The sequence below is a fragment of the Chiloscyllium plagiosum genome, chromosome 12 (genome assembly GCF_004010195.1).
Source record: "Chiloscyllium plagiosum isolate BGI_BamShark_2017 chromosome 12, ASM401019v2, whole genome shotgun sequence".
NCBI lineage: Eukaryota > Metazoa > Chordata > Chondrichthyes > Orectolobiformes > Hemiscylliidae > Chiloscyllium > Chiloscyllium plagiosum.
This window is the reverse complement of record NC_057721.1, coordinates 2,534,023-2,551,895: the sequence shown is the minus strand read 5'-3', so window position 1 is coordinate 2,551,895 and position 17,873 is coordinate 2,534,023. Positions and strand designations below refer to the sequence as shown.

At 42.4% G+C, this 17,873-nt stretch overlaps 1 protein-coding gene across 8 annotated transcripts in view; it reads right to left on the bottom strand.

The window, feature by feature from the left end:
- The window catches only part of pcid2 (PCI domain containing 2), a 65,103-nt gene that overhangs the window by 39,846 nt on the left and 7,384 nt on the right, over positions 1-17,873 (bottom strand). For 4 of the 8 annotated variants that reach the window (XM_043700278.1, XM_043700284.1, XM_043700280.1 and 1 more), the window contains 3 exons: positions 6,475-6,576; positions 1,845-1,934; positions 696-769 (listed from right to left, as the gene is read on the bottom strand). In XM_043700278.1, the coding sequence (XP_043556213.1) occupies positions 696-769; positions 1,845-1,934; positions 6,475-6,510 (200 nt within the window). In that variant the 5' untranslated portion in view covers positions 6,511-6,576. Of the gene's footprint in view, positions 1-695; positions 770-1,844; positions 1,935-6,474; positions 6,577-7,178; positions 7,271-7,407; positions 7,536-17,873 lie in introns of those variants that run through there. The other 4 variants (XM_043700283.1, XM_043700285.1, XM_043700281.1 and 1 more) reach the window with 3 other exon arrangements.

Below are 17,873 nucleotides of genomic sequence, written 5' to 3'. Positions count from 1 at the left end.
GAAAAAAGAGAGAGAAAGAAAAACACAGAGAGAGAAAGAGATGGGAGAGGGAGAAAGAGAGAGACAGAGAGATGACTGGTGCTGGTTTATTCTGACAGTTACCATGCGTCAGGTGAGGGAAGACGTTGAGAAGGAGAGTTCTTTGTGGATCTTTCTGATCAGGTACACTTTAGAGATGAGATCTACATGCAGGAAAGAACTTAAATGGGGCCATAAATCTAATAGGGAATTCAAGAGAAACTGCTTTCCCCAGGAAGGTTGGAATATGGAAATCACAATCAGAGAGTGGTTGAAATACGTTGCAAAGCAGCATTTAAGTGGAATCTAGAACAACACAGACAAGGGAAAAGAATAGGATATGCTGATGTAGAAAGATGAAGGAGACTCATGTGGAAAACACTGCTGGGCCAAATAACCTTTTATGTGCTTTCAGTACTATGGAGTAATTGAAAATGCCAAGAAAATGGATGAAATTGGGTCATCCAATTTGGATCAGGAAAAAAAAAGATAAATCGGAGTTTCATTAAATGGTGAAAAACTAGGAACAATGGCGATCCATAGAGATTCAGTGGACAATGTGCACAGACGACTAAAATATCATAGATAAAAATTTAATCAAAATGGCAATTGACTGCAAGCCGTTGTAACTCAATGACTGGAATATAAAAGCAAATAAATATGGAGACTCCCTTTACCGTAAATGAGCCGCCACCATTTCATCATAAGGGGGTTCCAGGATCTGCTGGCATCTCTCCTCTGGACTTGCTAACTGGTTTCAAAGCAAAAACACATATCATTTGGATGTGATGTTTCCAGCCTTGGACCAAAGCAATGATCTTCATGCTCCGATAAAATTATGCGGACCTAACAATTTAAATGCACTGTACACAATTTTGCCTTGTAGTAGACTGTTCATGTTCGCAATTTTTGAGACTGTTCATGTGATTAACAGATGCTTAATGAAAACTTGCTACAGGATAAATTGAATGTTTTACTGATTTGGTGAAGGCAGTGAGTTCAGGGAAACTGGGGCTCTGTGCAGCAGAGCAGGGGAAGTTAAGTCATTCACTGGGACTATCTGAAACTGAGGAGCTTTGAAGAGGTGAATTAGAAAACCTATTGCTGTACTGTACCCGGACAGGAATGGCGTTACCCAAAAAGAAGAATGAAAATAGAAGATTAGTACAAAGGTTTACCTGTGGAGCAAAAAACTCTGGATGTCAGATTGGCTCAGTAGGTCTGGCAGCATTTCTGGATAATGGAGGTGATGTTTCAGTTGGTGAAGTGTACACTCTCTTACACTCTCCACAACTGGTGCCAGACTGTCCACCATCAAGTATTCCATTGAAACACAAGGGGGAGCAAGATTGCTTTGAAGACAGGAAAGAAAAGTATGTATTTAAAAGAAAATTTTAGATGGATACAGGGAAAGTTCTTTGCAGAGAGGCAGCACCGATTGGTTGAATATGGCAACAGGATGTGAGCATTGCTGCAAGGTCAGAATTTGTTAGCAATCCCAAATTGCTCCCATGCAAGTAATTAGGAGTCAACCACATTGCTGTGTAGTTGGAATCACAAGTAGTCACTGATCTAAAACACTGTCTCTGAAACATTATTATTTAAAGGTGGGTGATGTGGGTCTAATTGGAAAAGTGTTGCTATAGTTTAGTCTCAAAGGAACAAAGGTGTGGTTGAGGGTTTCCATGTCATTCATGAACAATTGCATCCACAAGTACTAATTATGTTATTACAGACTGCTTAGTATGTGTCATATGCTGCAACAATTGTCTCAAATAGCTTGGCTCCACTACAACTGTGTTCACAGAGGAAGTACAGTATCTTACCTGTAATCTACGGTTTGCAACATGAGGATGTTTAAATGACAAAAACTCAGCACAGGAATCACCATCCCTACTGTCGATGAACTCGAGGACCTGACAAACCAACAAGCAAGTATTAATAGATTAGCATAGGCGCCTAAGTACAGGAACTGTCCACAACTCATCCAACATGTAAATAGATTTGGATGTGAACGTAGGAAGTACAGTAAGTAAATTTGCAGGTGACACCAAAATTGGAGGTATAGTGAACAACGAAAGTTACCTCAGAGTACAACGGAATCTTGACCAGATGGACCAATGTGCCGAGAAGTGGCAGATGGAGTTCATTTAGATAAATGTGAGATGCTTTTCATTTTGGAAAAACAAATCAGGCAGGATTTATACACTTCGTGGTAAGGCTCTGGGAAGTGTTGCTGAACAAAGAGACCTTGGAGTGCAGGTTCATAGCTCCTTGAAAGTGGAGTCGCACGTAGATAGGATAGTGAAGGTGCTTGGTATGCTTTCCTTTAATGGTCAGAGCATTGAGTATAGAAGTTGGGAAGTCATGTTGCAGCTATACAGGACATTGGTTAAGCCACTTTTGGAATATTGTGTACAATTCTGGTCTCCCTACTACAAGAACGATGTTGTGAAACTTGAAAGGGTTCAGAAAAGATTTACAAGAATTTTGCCAGGGTTGGAGGTTTTGAACTATAGGGAGAGGCTGAACGGGCTGGGACTGTTTTCCCTGGACCATTGGAGGCCTTTTAGAGGTTAATAAAATCATGAGGGGCATGGATAGGGTAAATAGACAAGGTCTTTTCCCTGGGGTGGGGGAGTCCAGAACTAGAGGGCATAGGTTTAGGGTGAGATGGGAAAAAAATTAAAAGGGATGTAACGGGCAACTTTTTCACACAAAGGATGGTGAATGAATGAACAAAGAACAAAAAAAATTACAGCAGAGAAACAGGCCCTTCGGTCCTCCAAGCCTGCATTGATCCATTTCCCCTACCTAAACTTGCTGCCTATTTCCTAAAGATCTGTATCCTTATGCTCCCTGCCCATTCATGTACCTGTCTGGATACATTTTAAATGACGCTATTGTTCCTGCCTCTGCCACCTCCGCTGGCAACACGATCCAGGCACCCACTACCCTCTGTGTGAAGAACTTTCCACGCATATCTCCCTTAAACTATTCCCCTCTCACTTTGAACTCACCACCCGTAGTAATTGGGTCCCCACTCAGGAGAAAAAGCTTTTTGCTATCGATCCTGTTTCGACCTCTTGTGATTTTGTAGCCCTCAATCAGGTCCCCCCACAACTTCCATTTTTCTAATGAAAATAATCCTAATCTACTCAACCTCTCTTCATAGCTAGCACCCTCCATACCAGGCAACATCCTGGTGAACCTCTTCTGCATACTCTCCAAAGCATCCACATCCTTTTGGTAATGTGGCAACCAGAACTGTACACAGTATTCCAAACGTGACCGAACCAAAGTCCTATACAACTGTAACATGACCTGCCAACTCTTGTACTCAATACCCCGTCCGATGAAGGAAAGCATGCCGTATGCCTTCTTAACCTCCTCTGCATACTCTCCAAAGCATCCACATCCTTTTGGTAATGTGGCAACCAGAACTGTACGCAGTATTCCAAACGTGACCGAACCAGTCCTATACAACTGTAACATGACCTGCCAACTCTTGTACTCAATACCCCGTCCGATGAAGGAAAGCATGCCGTATGCCTTCTTGATCACTCTACTGACCTGCGTTGCCACCTACAGGGAACAATGGACCTGAACACCTAGATCTCTGTTTGTCAATTTTTTTGTACCTGCCAGTTCTGGTATGTAAATATAGTTTTCAACCTCTGTTTGTCAGTTTCTGCTAGAGTCATTCGCCAGGACTTTTCCATTTACTGTATAGTTCGCTCTTGAATTTGATCTTCCAAAATGCATCACCTCGCATTTGCCCAGATTGAACTCCATCTGCCATTTCTCCGCCCAACTCTCCAATCTATCGATATTCTGCTGTATTCGCTGACAGTCCCCTTCACGATCTGCTACTCCACCAAAATCTTAGTGTCATCTGCAAACTTGCTAATCAGACCACCTATACCTTCCACCAGATCATTTGTTTATATCACAAACAACAGGGGTCCCAGTACAGATCCCTGTGGAACATCACTGGTCACAGGTCTCCATTTTGAGAAGCTCCCTTCCACTACTCCTCTGTCTCCTGTTGCCCAGACAGTTCTCTATCCATCTAGCTAGTATACCCTGGACCCCATGTGACTTCAGCTTCTCCATCAGCCAACCATGGGGAACCTTATCAAACACCTTACTGAGTCCATGTTTATGACATCAACAGCCCTCCTTCATCAATCAACTATGTCACCTCCTCAAAGAATTCTATTAGGTTTGTAAGACATGACCTTCCCTGCACAAAACTATACTGCCCGTTTTCTTCCAAATGGGAACAGATCCTATCCCTCAGAATCTTCTCCAACAGCTTCCCTCCCACTGACGTCAGGCTCACCAGTCTATAATTACCTGGATTATCCCTGCTACCCTTCTTAAACAAGGGGACAACATTAGCAATTCTCCAGTCCTCCCAAGACCTCACCAATGTTCAAGGATGTTGCAAAGATGTCTGTTAAGGCCCCAGCTATTTCCTTTCTTGCTTCCCTCAGTAACCTGGGGTAGATCCCATCCAGACCTGGAGACTTGTCTACCTTAATGCCTTTTAGAATACCCAACACTTCGTCGTTCCTCATACCGACTTGACCTAGAGTAATCAAAGATCTACCTCTAACCTCAGCAACCGAGTAGAGTGAGCTTCCAGTAGAAGTGAAGGAGGCTGATACAATTACAGCATTTAACAGGCATCTGGATGGGTAAATGAAAAAGAAGGGTTTAGAGGAATATGGGCCATGCACTGGTAAATGGGACTAGATTAATTTAGGATATCTGGTTGGCACGGACAAGTTGCACCATAAGATCTATTTCCATGCTGTACATCTCTATAACTATCAGTACGTGCATACAAGGTCTCTGCATCAGTTTTCACAGTGGAAGACACCAACAGCATACTAGAACTTCAAGACAGTCAGGGGCAGAGGAATGCAGTGACCATCACTAAGGAGAAGTTGCTGAAGGTGCACGAGCTGAAAGGTCTGAAGGTGGATAAATTACCCAGTCCCAATGAACTACACCCCAGAATTCTGAAGGACATAGCTGAGGAGATTGTGGAGGTATTGGTGGTGATCTTTCAGGAATCACTGAAGACAGGGACGGTGCCAGAGGACTGGAAAATGGCTAATGTAACATCCCTGTTTAAGAAGGGAGGGAGGCAGAAGACAGGAAGCTATAGACTGGTGAGCCTGACCTCAATCATTGGGAAGATTTTAGAGTCCATTAGTAAGAACGAGACTGTGATGTACTTGCAGCTGATAAGTGGAAGGACAGGTAGTGTTGGGGAAGCAGAAAGGCTGCATAAGGACTTGGACAGGCTAAGAGAGTAAGCAAAGAAATGCTAGATGGAATACAATGTGAGAAAGTGTGAGGTTATGCACTTTGGTAGGAAGATTAGAGGTGTAGATCATATTCTAAATGGGAAAGGCTTTGGAAATCTTAAGTTCAAAGGGACTTAGGGGTCCTAGTTCAAGATTATCTTAACGTTAACATGCAGGTTCAATTGGAAGTTAGGAAGGCAAATAAAATGCTAACACTCATTGCAAGAGAGATAGAATACAAGAACAGAGATGTACTGCTGAAGCTACTTAAGGCTCTGGTCACACTGCATTTGAAATACAGAGGAACCTTGATTATCCAGCATTCGATTATCTGAATACTGGATTATCCGGCAAGATCACAAGGTCCCGATGCTTGGCTAAACTGTGTTATCTGGCATTCGATTATCTGGAATTTGATTAACCGAACAAAATACTCCCCACCTGTGGCCTTCGGATAATCGAGGTCCCTCTGTAATATGAGAAGGTTCAGAGGAGGTTCACAAGAATGATCCCGGGGATGAAACCCGTGTCATAAGAGGAATAGTTGAAGACTCTGGGTACGTACTCAGTGGAGTTTAGAAGGATGTGGGGGGGGAGGGGGCGGATTCTCATCAAAACTTATAGAATAGGGAGAAACCTGGACAGAGTGGACGTGGAGAAGATGTTTGCTCTAGCAGAACAAAGTAGGATATGAGGGCACATCCTCAGAGCGAAGGGATGACACTTTAGAACTAAGATGAGGCGAAATCACTTCAGCTGCAGAGTGATGAATCTGTGGAACTCATGGTTGTAGAAGGCTGTGGAGGCCAAAGCATTGTATTTTTTTAGAGATGGATAGGCCCTTGATTAATAAGGGGATCAAAGATACGGGGAGAAAGCAGGAGAATGGGGTTGAGAAACACACCAGTCATGATTAAATGTGGAGCAGATTAGATGGGCTGAATAGTCTAATTCTGATCCTATATCTTATGGTCTTTTGGAGCATAAACTATTAATGGAACTAGTTCAAATGCTAGCTAACAGTACTTGTATCAACTCGTAATTTTCCAAAATATAAAGAGGCTGTATTGCTCAGTGACGTCAAATTTCAAATCTTTATATTTAGTGGCATCTCTCTTTGCCATGGTAGAATTACCTGCTGTAAATACTGATTCAGCGTGATGTGTGCCATATCTGGTAGTGCTGAGTGCGATGGTTAATGTTCAGACAGCTCCAAGGGAAAGTAGCCTGAGATTATCTGAGGAGGTGTAGGGAACAAGAACATAATGAAAACAGACTGCAGTTACAATTCTGGGAGTGTTGCATTTCTTTAACTGATACAGCATTTGTTAAATTTATAGAATTAAGGAATGCTTCATATTTTTATAAACAATGGAAAATATTTGTACCATTTATCATATAGAAATCACTTCAAAGCCACTGATGTGATAATGAGTGTGGCGGTTTGAATCTCAGTGTAACCATGGGAAGACCATTGATATCACGGATGAAAGCATTGAGCATATTTGTATATGTTTATCTTATACAAATGTGCATATATCTTACTCTGTCTTATTCAGAGTAACATTAATCAGGACACTGACAAGAGAGGTTCTGGTGTACACTTATATGGGGAAGTAACTTATCCAATAGACCAGCAAGGCACTCAAAGTTTATGGATGCTGTCAAAAGAGACATGAAATCCTTCAGTCAATCAATCAAAAGGAGGAAACTCGAGCTAATGATCGATGTGAATGGTGATGTCAGCTGTGGGCAGGAAATGGGCACCATGACAACAAATGGTTTCAGAAACTCCGACACAGACATCAGCTCAGCAGACAAGTCATCAAAGGAGATCACCTGCACAACCGACAAGGGATAACTCAAGTGTGACACTTTTGAGATCTTGACTTTCCAGCAACGCTTTGTTCATCCATCAGAAGTATATCCATCAGTCTGTGATCACATCAGCCCTCAACGCTTTGAGGCTGCATTCCCATCATCTCTCACAGATGGAAAGATATAAATAAGCAGAGTACCATTAGAGTGGTAGAAAAAAATGCATTAATATTATATTCTGTCCTCCTACCATTCCTCCTCACTTCATGTATTATGCTGCTATAAGTTAGATATCTTTTTCCTGTTGCAGTACTTCACTGGGTGGGTTTTCAATTACACTGCGAATGCCAGAATGTATACCTCTCAAGTGTTCATTTCCTATCAAAAATAAACAAAAAAACACAGTACAATTGGGAATGCAGCAAGTTTTCCCACTGATTGAGCACATTCCATCACTGATCCAGTCTTGATTCTGCAGAGGGCTGAAGAACAGAGATAACATTGTGGGCTTTGCCCTGTCCAGCAGTAATATCTGATGGTTTCAGAAATTCAAACAGAAGGTCAGATTCAGGGCATCAGAGATGAGGACACACTCCACTTTCAATCTACTCGGTTGGCCCAGTGTAGATCAGATACAATTATCAAGCCAAGGGGCAATATAATGAATGATTGGGATGTATAGACATTGTACTAATTGTAACCCTATAAAACAGCCTAGAATCTGCTTCTTCTTCTAAGCTCAGCACATGCACGGAGCCAAGTCTGAAAGTGCATACACTCAACAATTCCATTATGCCTGTACCATTATAATCGTATTCATACAGAATATTCATAAATCATCATATAGAATCATTAAATCCATGCGCTCCACGATTTCTACCTTGGCAAACATGAATGCTCTAAGTACCAGCATTAATTCCTTTTCAATCCAATTGCAGGGCTACAGATCTTGAATGACCACACATCCCACATCCAGGAAACAAAAATCTTTTCACTTTTGATTCTTTAGTTTCTTTCAATCCTACCAACAGTTACCATTCTGTTCTGCCTTCAACTATATCATGGTTTAATTCACTTTGTATATTGAATAAGTCAAGACATACCGCACAGAAACAGGCCATTCAGCCAACCAATTACACTTCAGTTGGACCTCCCGCCATCTTCTTTCACCTAAATCTACCGTCATAATCCTCTATTCCTTTCTCCCTCATTTGCCTCTTAAATGAACCTATACCAATCTCTTTACCCATTCTTTATGGGAACGACTTCTAAGTCCTCACCATTCTTTTTGTGAAGAAATTTCCCCAAATTCCCAGTTTGACTTCTCGGACTTCTTTTTATTTGATGGCCTCGAGTTTTCCACAAGAGAAAACATTCTCTCTGTATCCATTCTTCCATAACTTTGAAGTGGTCTATTAGGTCTCCTCTCAGCAGGAGGTCAGTGTTGTAGTGTTTAGTGTCCCTGCCTCTGAGGTAGGAGCTCCAGATTCAAGCCCCCACTCTAGGATTTGACAGTCAAAGAAGGTGCTTTCATATCATCACCGAACAGATTGATTATCCACTTATAAATTCTTCCAACACACCAATGGGCTGGTGATAAAAGAGTGAGTGTTTTTTGGTCAGCCACACTATGGTTCCCAGCCCACGATAAAAAGGAAGGTTAGCAGCAGAAAGGGCGTACTGTTGCTAAGTCCAAAAATTGGACAGAAGATTATCAGAAAGAGTTGAGGCAACAACGCTGAGATAAATAGGCCATCTCTCAGTCCTTTGCTTAGGTCAGAAATTACACAACACCAAGTTGTAGTCCACCAGGAAGTCACAAGCTTTCCTGCTCTTTTGTCCGATGAAGTGACTTGTCCAGCACAGGCGCCTCCATTCTTTTATTAAAAATCAAGGTAAAAGAAACCTAACTCAATCTTTTCCTGATATGTTAACCCACACAGCCCTAGCATCATCTGAGTCAATCTTACCTGTATCTTGTTCAAGATCTTTACACCTTATGATTACCAGAACTTCACACAGTATTTCAATGCAGGTTTAACATGAAACTTCTCTACTTTTCAATTCTGTCTCTCAAAAATATTAAAAAGGTCAAACCAGGTATAAGAATTTACTGTCATTATAACCCTCTGCATAACTTTTAGTAATTGATGTGTTTGGACACTCAGATCTCTCTGTTCCTCAACCGCATTTCTCCTTAAACCTTCAAATAATTTATTATCTTTCTCCCAAAATGCAATACCTCACGAGTATTCATATTGAACTTTATTTGCCAATTATTTGCCTTTTTGCCAATTTATTGATGCCCTGCTGTAACTCTCCTCAGCATAGATATCTATCCTCTGCATTCTGGTGTCATCTGCATATTTAGAAATTGTGCTTTTAATTCTAATGCCCAAATCATTAGTTTAAATTGTGAACAGCAGAAGCTCCAGAACTGAACATCGTGACTCCACTTATATACTGTGGAACCAAAGATCTATGCTGAAACTTTCAATTGGTCCAACAGTATCAGCAGTTTCTCTTTGAATTGAGTCCAGATTTCCATGCATCTTCATGTCCTCACCCCCCCCCTATTCTCTGCTCCTTCCCAGCCCAATTCCCTCTCTGTCCCACTGTCCTCTCCCTTTGCTGCCCTGTTCTCCCGCATTTGAGCCAGTTCTTCACTCCATTTTGATTTCCCCTCCCTCTCCCATTCTCATCTCACTTCACTATCTTATTCTGTGCCCCATTCTCTCAGCATTGTTACTGTCCTGAAGCAGGCCAGTCAGTCCAACGTGCCTGTATCTGTTCAGTTTCCCAGTTCTAAACTGCTGTCTTTTCCCTTCATTACACACTGTTTCAATCCAAATACCCATTCAATGCCCTCTTAAATGCCTCAATTGAATCTGCCTCCAGCACATTTCCGGGCACTGCATTCCAAACTCTAACTACTGCCCATGCTTAGCCCCCTTCCTTAACCCATCTCCCTTTCTGCCTCGTTTCTCTCTCTCCTCTCCACCTCAGCGAGTTAGATGACAGGCAAGGTATCAAGGACTGGGAGCAGGGCAGAGCAAGAATTCTTGACAAAATGGCAGCTTGGTAGCATCCAACATTAGGGACATCTGTGAAAACCAGCTAGTTCAATTCCAAAGCATTGAAATGTTAAGATTTTGTGCAAGAGAACAAAGCTTTAGGTTGAAGCTGGTAGAAAATTCTAAAAAACTGCTTCACTTTAAGATGACAAGGAAGTTGAGAAATATATATCAAAACTTAAGTAATCTGAAAATAAAAATGTCTTTTAATTACAGAGGAACGTCGATTATCTGGAATTTGATTATCCAAAAATCGGATTATCTGGCAAGATCGCAAGCCGGAATTCGATTAACCGAATGTAATACTCCCCACCAGTGTCCTTTGGATAATCAAGGTTCCTCTGTATATCGTAATGACTCCTTGTCTGAGTCAACAAGATCCCATTGCTTGGACTAGAGCATAAAACCTAGGTTCATATGTCAGCGGAGATGCTCATCTCAAAAAGGGTCCAGAGACAAGACTGAGAACATTGTCAAAGGCATTGGCTGAGGACTGAGGAAAGATCAGAGGAACAGCAGGAAAACAAAATTAATGACAGATGACTCTAGTTAAGAAAGCACAATTTTGATGGAGTTATACTGGAGCTTGCACGAGTTGGTTGGAGTAGTTGGTTTGCAGACAAAGGGAGCTCTGGCAAGTGTGAGGCCTGTAAAAGTGAGATAGCTAGAGTTCAAGGTCTATATGTTCCTGTGAGGGTGAAGGGTGAGGATGGCAGGAATAGGGAACCCTGAATATTGAGATATTGAGGCTGTGACCAGAAAAAAGGAGGGGGCATGGCTCAGGTACAGGCAGCTGGGATCAAGGGAATCCCTGGAGGTATAAGGGAATACAGGATTGACTGAAGGAGGAAATCAGGAGGGTGAAATAGCCTTGGCTGAGAAGGTTAGCGTGAATCCAAAGAGGTACTTTAAGTATATTAAAGGAAAAAGAATAACTAGAGAGAGAGAATAGGGCCCCTCAAGGACTAAGTGAACATGTATGCACAGAACCACAGGGGATGGGCAAGGTTCTCAATGAATATTTCGCCACTGTGTTTACAATGGAGAAAGATATGAACACTTGGGCACTTGGGGATGTTAATGGTGATATCTTGGGGACAGTCCATACCAAATTAGAGGTGGTGTTGGATGTATCCGAATGTATGAAGGTGGATAAATCTCCTAGTCCTGAACAGACATATCCAAGAACACTGCAAGAGGCTAGGTAAGAAATTGCAGGGACCCTGGCTGATATTTATGCATCACCCTTAGCCATGGATGAGGTGCCGGAAGACTGGGAGGGTGGCGAATGTTGTGCCCTTATTCAAGAAGGGCTGCAAAGAAAAGCCTGGAAACTGTAGACCAGTAAGCTTAACATCTGTGGTGGGTGAGTTACTTAATAAGATTGTGAGGGATAAGATATACATGCATTTGGAAAGATAGGGTTTGACTAGTAGTCAGCATGGCTTTGTGCATGGGAGATCATGCCTCACTAATTCGTTAGAGGTCTTTGATGAAGTGACCAGGAAGGTAGACATAATCTATGTGGAGCTGAAAATGTGTTGCTGGAAAAGCGCAGCAGGTCAGGCAGCATCCAGGGAACAGGAGAATCGACGTTTCGGGCATAAGCTCTTCTTCAGGAATGAAGGAAAGGTATATACTGCAGGGCAAGATTATAGCTGGGGGAAAGGCAATTATGATGCGATTAGGCAAGATTTAGGATGCATAGGATGGGGAAGGAAACTGCAGGGGATGGGCACAATTCAAATGCTGAGCTTATTCAAGGAACAGCTACTGCGTGTCCTTGATAAGTATGTACCTGTCAGGCAGGGAGGAAGTGACTGAATGAGGGAGCCATGGTTTACTAAGTAAGTTGAATCTCTTGTCAAGAGGAAGAAGGTGGCTTATGTTAGGATGAGATGTGAAGGCTCAGTTAGGGCACTTGAGAGTTACAAGTTAGCCAGGAAAGATCTAAAGAGAGGGCTAAGAACAGCCAGCAGGGGACATGAGAAATCATTGGTGGATAGGATCAAGGAAAACCCAATGGCTTGCTCTCCGGATATCAGGAATAAAAGAATGACAAGAGGAAGGTTAGGACCAATCGAAGACAGGAGTGGGATGGTGTGTGTGGAGTCAGAGGAGTAGGGGAAGTCCTAAATGAATATTTTTCGTCAGTATTCACACATGGAAAAATACAATGTGGTCAAGGAGAATACTGAGAAACAGGCTACTAGATGAGACAGGACTGAGGTTCACAAGGAGGAGGTGATAGTCAACATGGTTTTGTGAAGGGTAGGTTGTGCTTCACAAACCTTATCGAGTTCTTTGAGAAGGAGATCAAACAGGTGGATGAGGGTAAAGTGGTTGATGTGGTGTATATGGATTTCAGTAAGGTGTTTGATAAGGTTCCCCATGGTAGGCTATTGCACAAAATACAGAGGCATGGGATTGAGGGTGATTTAGCAGTTTGGATCAGAAATTGGCTCACTGAAAGAAGACAGAGGGTGGTGGTGGTTGATAGGAAATATTCATCCTGGAGTTAATTTACTAGTGGGGTACTACAAGGATCTGTTTTGGGGTCACTGCTGGTTGTTATTTTTATAAATGACCTAGCTGAGGACGTAAAAAAATGGGTTAGTAAATTTGCAGATGACACTAAGGTCGGTATCATTGTGGATATTACTGAAGGATGTTGCAGGTTACAGAGGGTCATAGATAAGCTGCAGAGCTGGATTGAGAGGTAGCAAATGGAGTTTAATGTGGAAAAGTGTGAGATGATTCACTTTGGAAGGAGCAACAGGAATGGTAAGATATTTGGTAGTGTAGATGAGCAGAGAGATCTCAATGTCCATGTACATAGATACCTGAAAATTGCCACCCAGGTTGATAGGGTTGTTAAGAAGGAATATGGCGTGTTAGCTTTTATTGATAGAGGGATCGAGTTTCAGAGCCACGAGGTCATGTTGCAGCTATACAAAACTCTGGTGCAGCCGCACTTGGGAGTATTGAGTATAGTTCTGGTCACCGCATTATAGGAAGACTGTAGAAGCTTTGGAAAGAGCTCAGAGGCAATTTATTAGGATGTTGCCTGGTAGGGAGGGAAGGTCATATGAGGAAAGACTGAGGGAATTGAGGCTGTTTTCATTAGACAGAAGGTTGAGAGGTGAGTTGAGATGTATAAGATAATCAGAGGATAAAATAGGGTGGACAGTGAGAGCCTTTTTCCTTGAATTGTGATGGCTAGCATGAGGGGACATAGCTTTAAATTGAGGGATGATAAATATAGGACAGATACCAGGGTAGTTTCTTTACTCACAGAGTAGTCGGGGCATGGAACACACTACCTGCAACAGTAGTAGACTCACCAACTTTAAGGGTATTTAACTGGTCATTGGATAAACATGTGGATGAAAATGGAATAGCGTAGGTTAGATAGGCTTCAGATTGGTTCCAAAGGTTGGCACAACATCAAGGGCCGACGGGTGTATACTGCACTGTAATGTTCTATGCTCTCTGAAAATAGCATCACCAGGTAGACAGGGCAGTGAAGGCGGCTTTTGGCACACTGGCCTTCATCAGTCAGGGAATTGAGTATAGAAGTTGGGAAGTTATGTTACAGTCATACAGAATGTTGGTGAGGCTGCATTTGCTGAGTATTGTGCTCAGTTTTGGTCACCTTGGATGTTATTAAACTGGAAAGATTGCAGAAGACATTTACAAGGATGTTGCCAGAACTCAATGGTATGAGTTATAGGGACAGGTTGGACAAGCTAAGACCTTTTTTCCTGTACAGCATAGAAGTGTGAGGGGAGTGTATAGAGGTGTATAAGATCATGAGAAGCATGGATAAGGTGAATGCACTCAGTCTTTTCCCCAGGGTTGGGGATTCGAGGACTAGAGGGCATCAGTTAGAGGGGAATAAATAAAAAAGGGAACCTGAGGGTGGTATGCATATGGAATGAGCTGCCAGCAGAAGTGGTTGAGGCAGGTACATTAACAACATTTAAAAGGCATTTGGACAAATACATGGATAGGAAAGGATTTGAAGGATATGGGACCAAGTGCAGTGAATTGGGGTTAACATGGATGGACATTTTGAGTGGTATGGACCAGTCTGGGCAAAAGGCCTGTCTCCGTGCTGTAGGACTCTCTGACTCTACGATAATGGGTCGTATGACTTTTACTTCTCTGACATTTTGATGATTCAATAAATGACTACTTCAACATATTTCCTTGATGATTCAATAAATGACTACTTCAACATATTTCCATTTTCTTTTTTCAAATTGTACTGAGTAGCTGCATCACCATGCACTATCAAACATAGTCAGAAACATAACATGGAACTACTCCGGGCAAACTGAAAATTTGATTTTATTCAACATTGCTTTGGAAATGATCAAAGTTCTCAGTCACAATATGATAACATTTCATGTTCGGTGTGTGTAATCCTTTTTGAGTTCAGTGCTGTCCTGCATTGTAAGCACAGCTCTTTCATCAAACGGTTTCAAATAACTCGGTGAAAATACAAAGATGAGCACGAGCTTCATGCCTGCTACTGAATCAAGGGTCGATGCTTAACAGCTATGATTAAAAACCTACAGTTTGCTTCGGAATACCTTCGATTCAATTTAAGATAATAAACAAGTAACCATTTGGCCTACATTGTACTTTCGTAAAAATAGAAGACTATAGATTTCCAACTCTTAGACAATATTATTTTCAGCTTATCGACTTAGTTGGCAATCTGTTATGAGAGTCAAGATAAGGATTAAAATTTCTCAATGCATGCAAATGTGGTTAAAGTGCATGAGAAAGTTTCTATATACAAATTACCGAGGGAAGTGAGAGAGGAAACAGCTGGGGCTTTAACAGATATCTTTGCAGCATCCTTGAACACGGGTGAGGTCCTGGAGGGCTGGAGAATGGCTAATGTTGTCCCCTTGTTTAAGAAGGGTAGCAGGGATAATCCAGGTAATTATAGACCACTGAGCCTGACGTCAGTGGTAGAGAAGATACTGAGGGCTAGGATCTATTCCCATTTGGAGGAAAATGGGCTTATCAGTGATAGGCAACATTGTTTTGTGCAGGGAACGTCATGTCTTACAAACCTAATAGAATTCTTTGAGGAGGTGACAAAGTTGATTGATGAAGGAATGGCTGTAGATGTCATATACATAGACTCAGTAAGGTGTTAGATAAGGTTCCCCATGGTAGGCCAATGGAGAAAGTGAAGTCACATGGGGTCCGGGGTGTACGAGCTAGATGGAAAGAGAACTGGCTGGGCAACAGGAGACAGAGAGGAGTAGTGAAAGGGAGTTTCTCAAAATGGAGACCTGTGCCCAGTGGTGTTCCACAGGGAAACATGCTGGGAACCCTTGTTGTTTGTAGTATATATAAATGATTTGGAGAAAGGTATAGGTGGTCTGATCACCAATCTTAGTGTCATCTGTAAACTTGCTAGAGTAACAGATAATGAAGGGGACTATCAAGGAATGCAGCAGAATACAGACAGATTGGAGAGTTGGGCAGAGAAATGGCAGATGGAGTTCAATCCAGGCAAATGTGAGGTGATGCATTTTGGAAGATCCAATTCAAGAGCGAACTATGCAGTAAATAGAAAAGCCCTGGGGAAAATTGATGTGCAGAAAGATCTGGTTGCTCAGATCCATTGTAGCCTGAAGGTGGCAACGCAGATCATTAAAGTGGTCAAGGAGGCACAGGGCATGCTTTCCTTCATCAGACAGAGTATTGAGTACAAGAGTTGGCAGGTCATGTGACAGTTGAATAAGACTTTGGTTGGGCCACATTTGGAATACTGCGTACAGTTCTGGTCACCACATTACCAAAAGGATGTGGATGCTTTGGAGAGAGTGCAGAGGAGGTTCACCAGGATGTGGCCTGATAAGGAGGGTGCTAGTTATGAAGAGAGGTTGAGTAGATTAGGATTATTTTCATTAGAAAAACGGAGGTTGATGGGGGACTGACTGAGGTCTACATAATCATGAGAGGTACAGACAGCGTAGATAGCAAGCTTCCCCCCCCCCACCAAGACTGGGGGACTCAATTACTAGGGATCACAAGTTCAAGGTGAGAAGGGAAATGTTTAAGGGAGATATATGTGGAAAGTTCGTTACACAGAGAGTAGTGGGTGCCTGGAAAGCATTGCCAGCGGAGGTGGCAGAGGCAGGCATGACAGCATCATTTGAGATGCATCTAGACAGATATATGAGTGGGCAGGGAGCAAAGGGATACAGACCATTAGAACATGGACGACAGGTTTAGATAGAGAATCTAGATTGGCGCAGGCTTGTAGGGCTGAAGGGCCTGTTCCTGTGTTGGAATTTTCTTTGTTCTTTGAGAATTATTTTACCATGGCATTCCAACAATAAACCAGAGTTTAGTGAAGCACCTTACAATCATAAGAAACCAGTACCCACATAAACCAACACAAACAACAAACATCATGTCCAAGTCACAATGAAGATAGCGACTATTATTAGCAAACAAGTTATTTTTTTTATTCTTTTTTGATATCACTATTTGCCCTTGACAAAATGGTGATGAGCCATAACAAAATGACCCAAGACAATTGCCAATGCACTCTAAAGAAGATGACACAAAGCCACATTAGTGAGCACAGATTTGGGAGTCAACATGTTCAAGAGCTTTGGAGAGGAAAGGGAGGTTGGAAGAGATACGGTAATTTCCAAGGATAATCAAGTAAAGGATTGTAATTTTGAGGAGAGTGATGCTGACACATTTAAAAGAGAGAAACAATACCTGGAGAGAAAGAACTAATAACTCTATTGGCTAACACATGGGGAGAAAGGGAATTAGTGAGAATAGGGTTTACAGCACAGGAGCTGGGCGGAAGTGAGGACTGCAGCTGCTGGAGATCAGAGTCGAGAGTGTGGTGCTGGAAAAGCACAGGAGAATAGGGTTTACAGCACAGGAGCTGGGCGGAAGTGAGGACTGCAGCTGCTGGAGATCAGAGTCGAGAGTGTGGTGCTGGAAAAGCACAGCAGGTCAGGCAGCATCCGAGGAATAAAGGGTCGATGTTTTGGGCAAAAGCCCTGCATCAGGAATTACGCTGAGAGCTGAGGGGGTGGTGGGATAAATGGGAGGGGGGATAGGGCTGGAGGGAAGGTAGTTGAGATGGAGGTGGGGGTAATGGTGATGGGTCGGAGAGGAGCATGGAGCAGATAGGTGGGAAGGAAGTCAGACAGATAGGACAGGTCATGAGGGCGGTGCCAAATTGTAAGGTTTTAAAAGAGTGATGGAAAAGGATCTAAAAGTTGAAGTTCTAAATTGGAGAAAGGTCAATTTTGACGTTATTAGGCAAGAACTTTCAAAAGCAGATTGGAGGCAGATGTTCGTAGGTAAAGGGACGGCTGGAAAATGGGAAGCCTTCAGAAATGAGAATCCGGAGAAGGTATATTCCTGTCAGGGTGAAAGGGAAGGCTGGTAGATATAGGGAATACTGGATGACTAAAGAAATTGAGGGCTTGGTTAAGAAAAAGAAGGCAGCATATGTCAGGTATAGACAGGATAGATCGAGTGAATCCTTAGAAGGGTATAAAGGAAGTAGGAGTATACTTAAGAGGGAAATCAGGAGGGCAAAATGGGGACATGAGATAGCTTTGGCAAATAGAATTAAGGA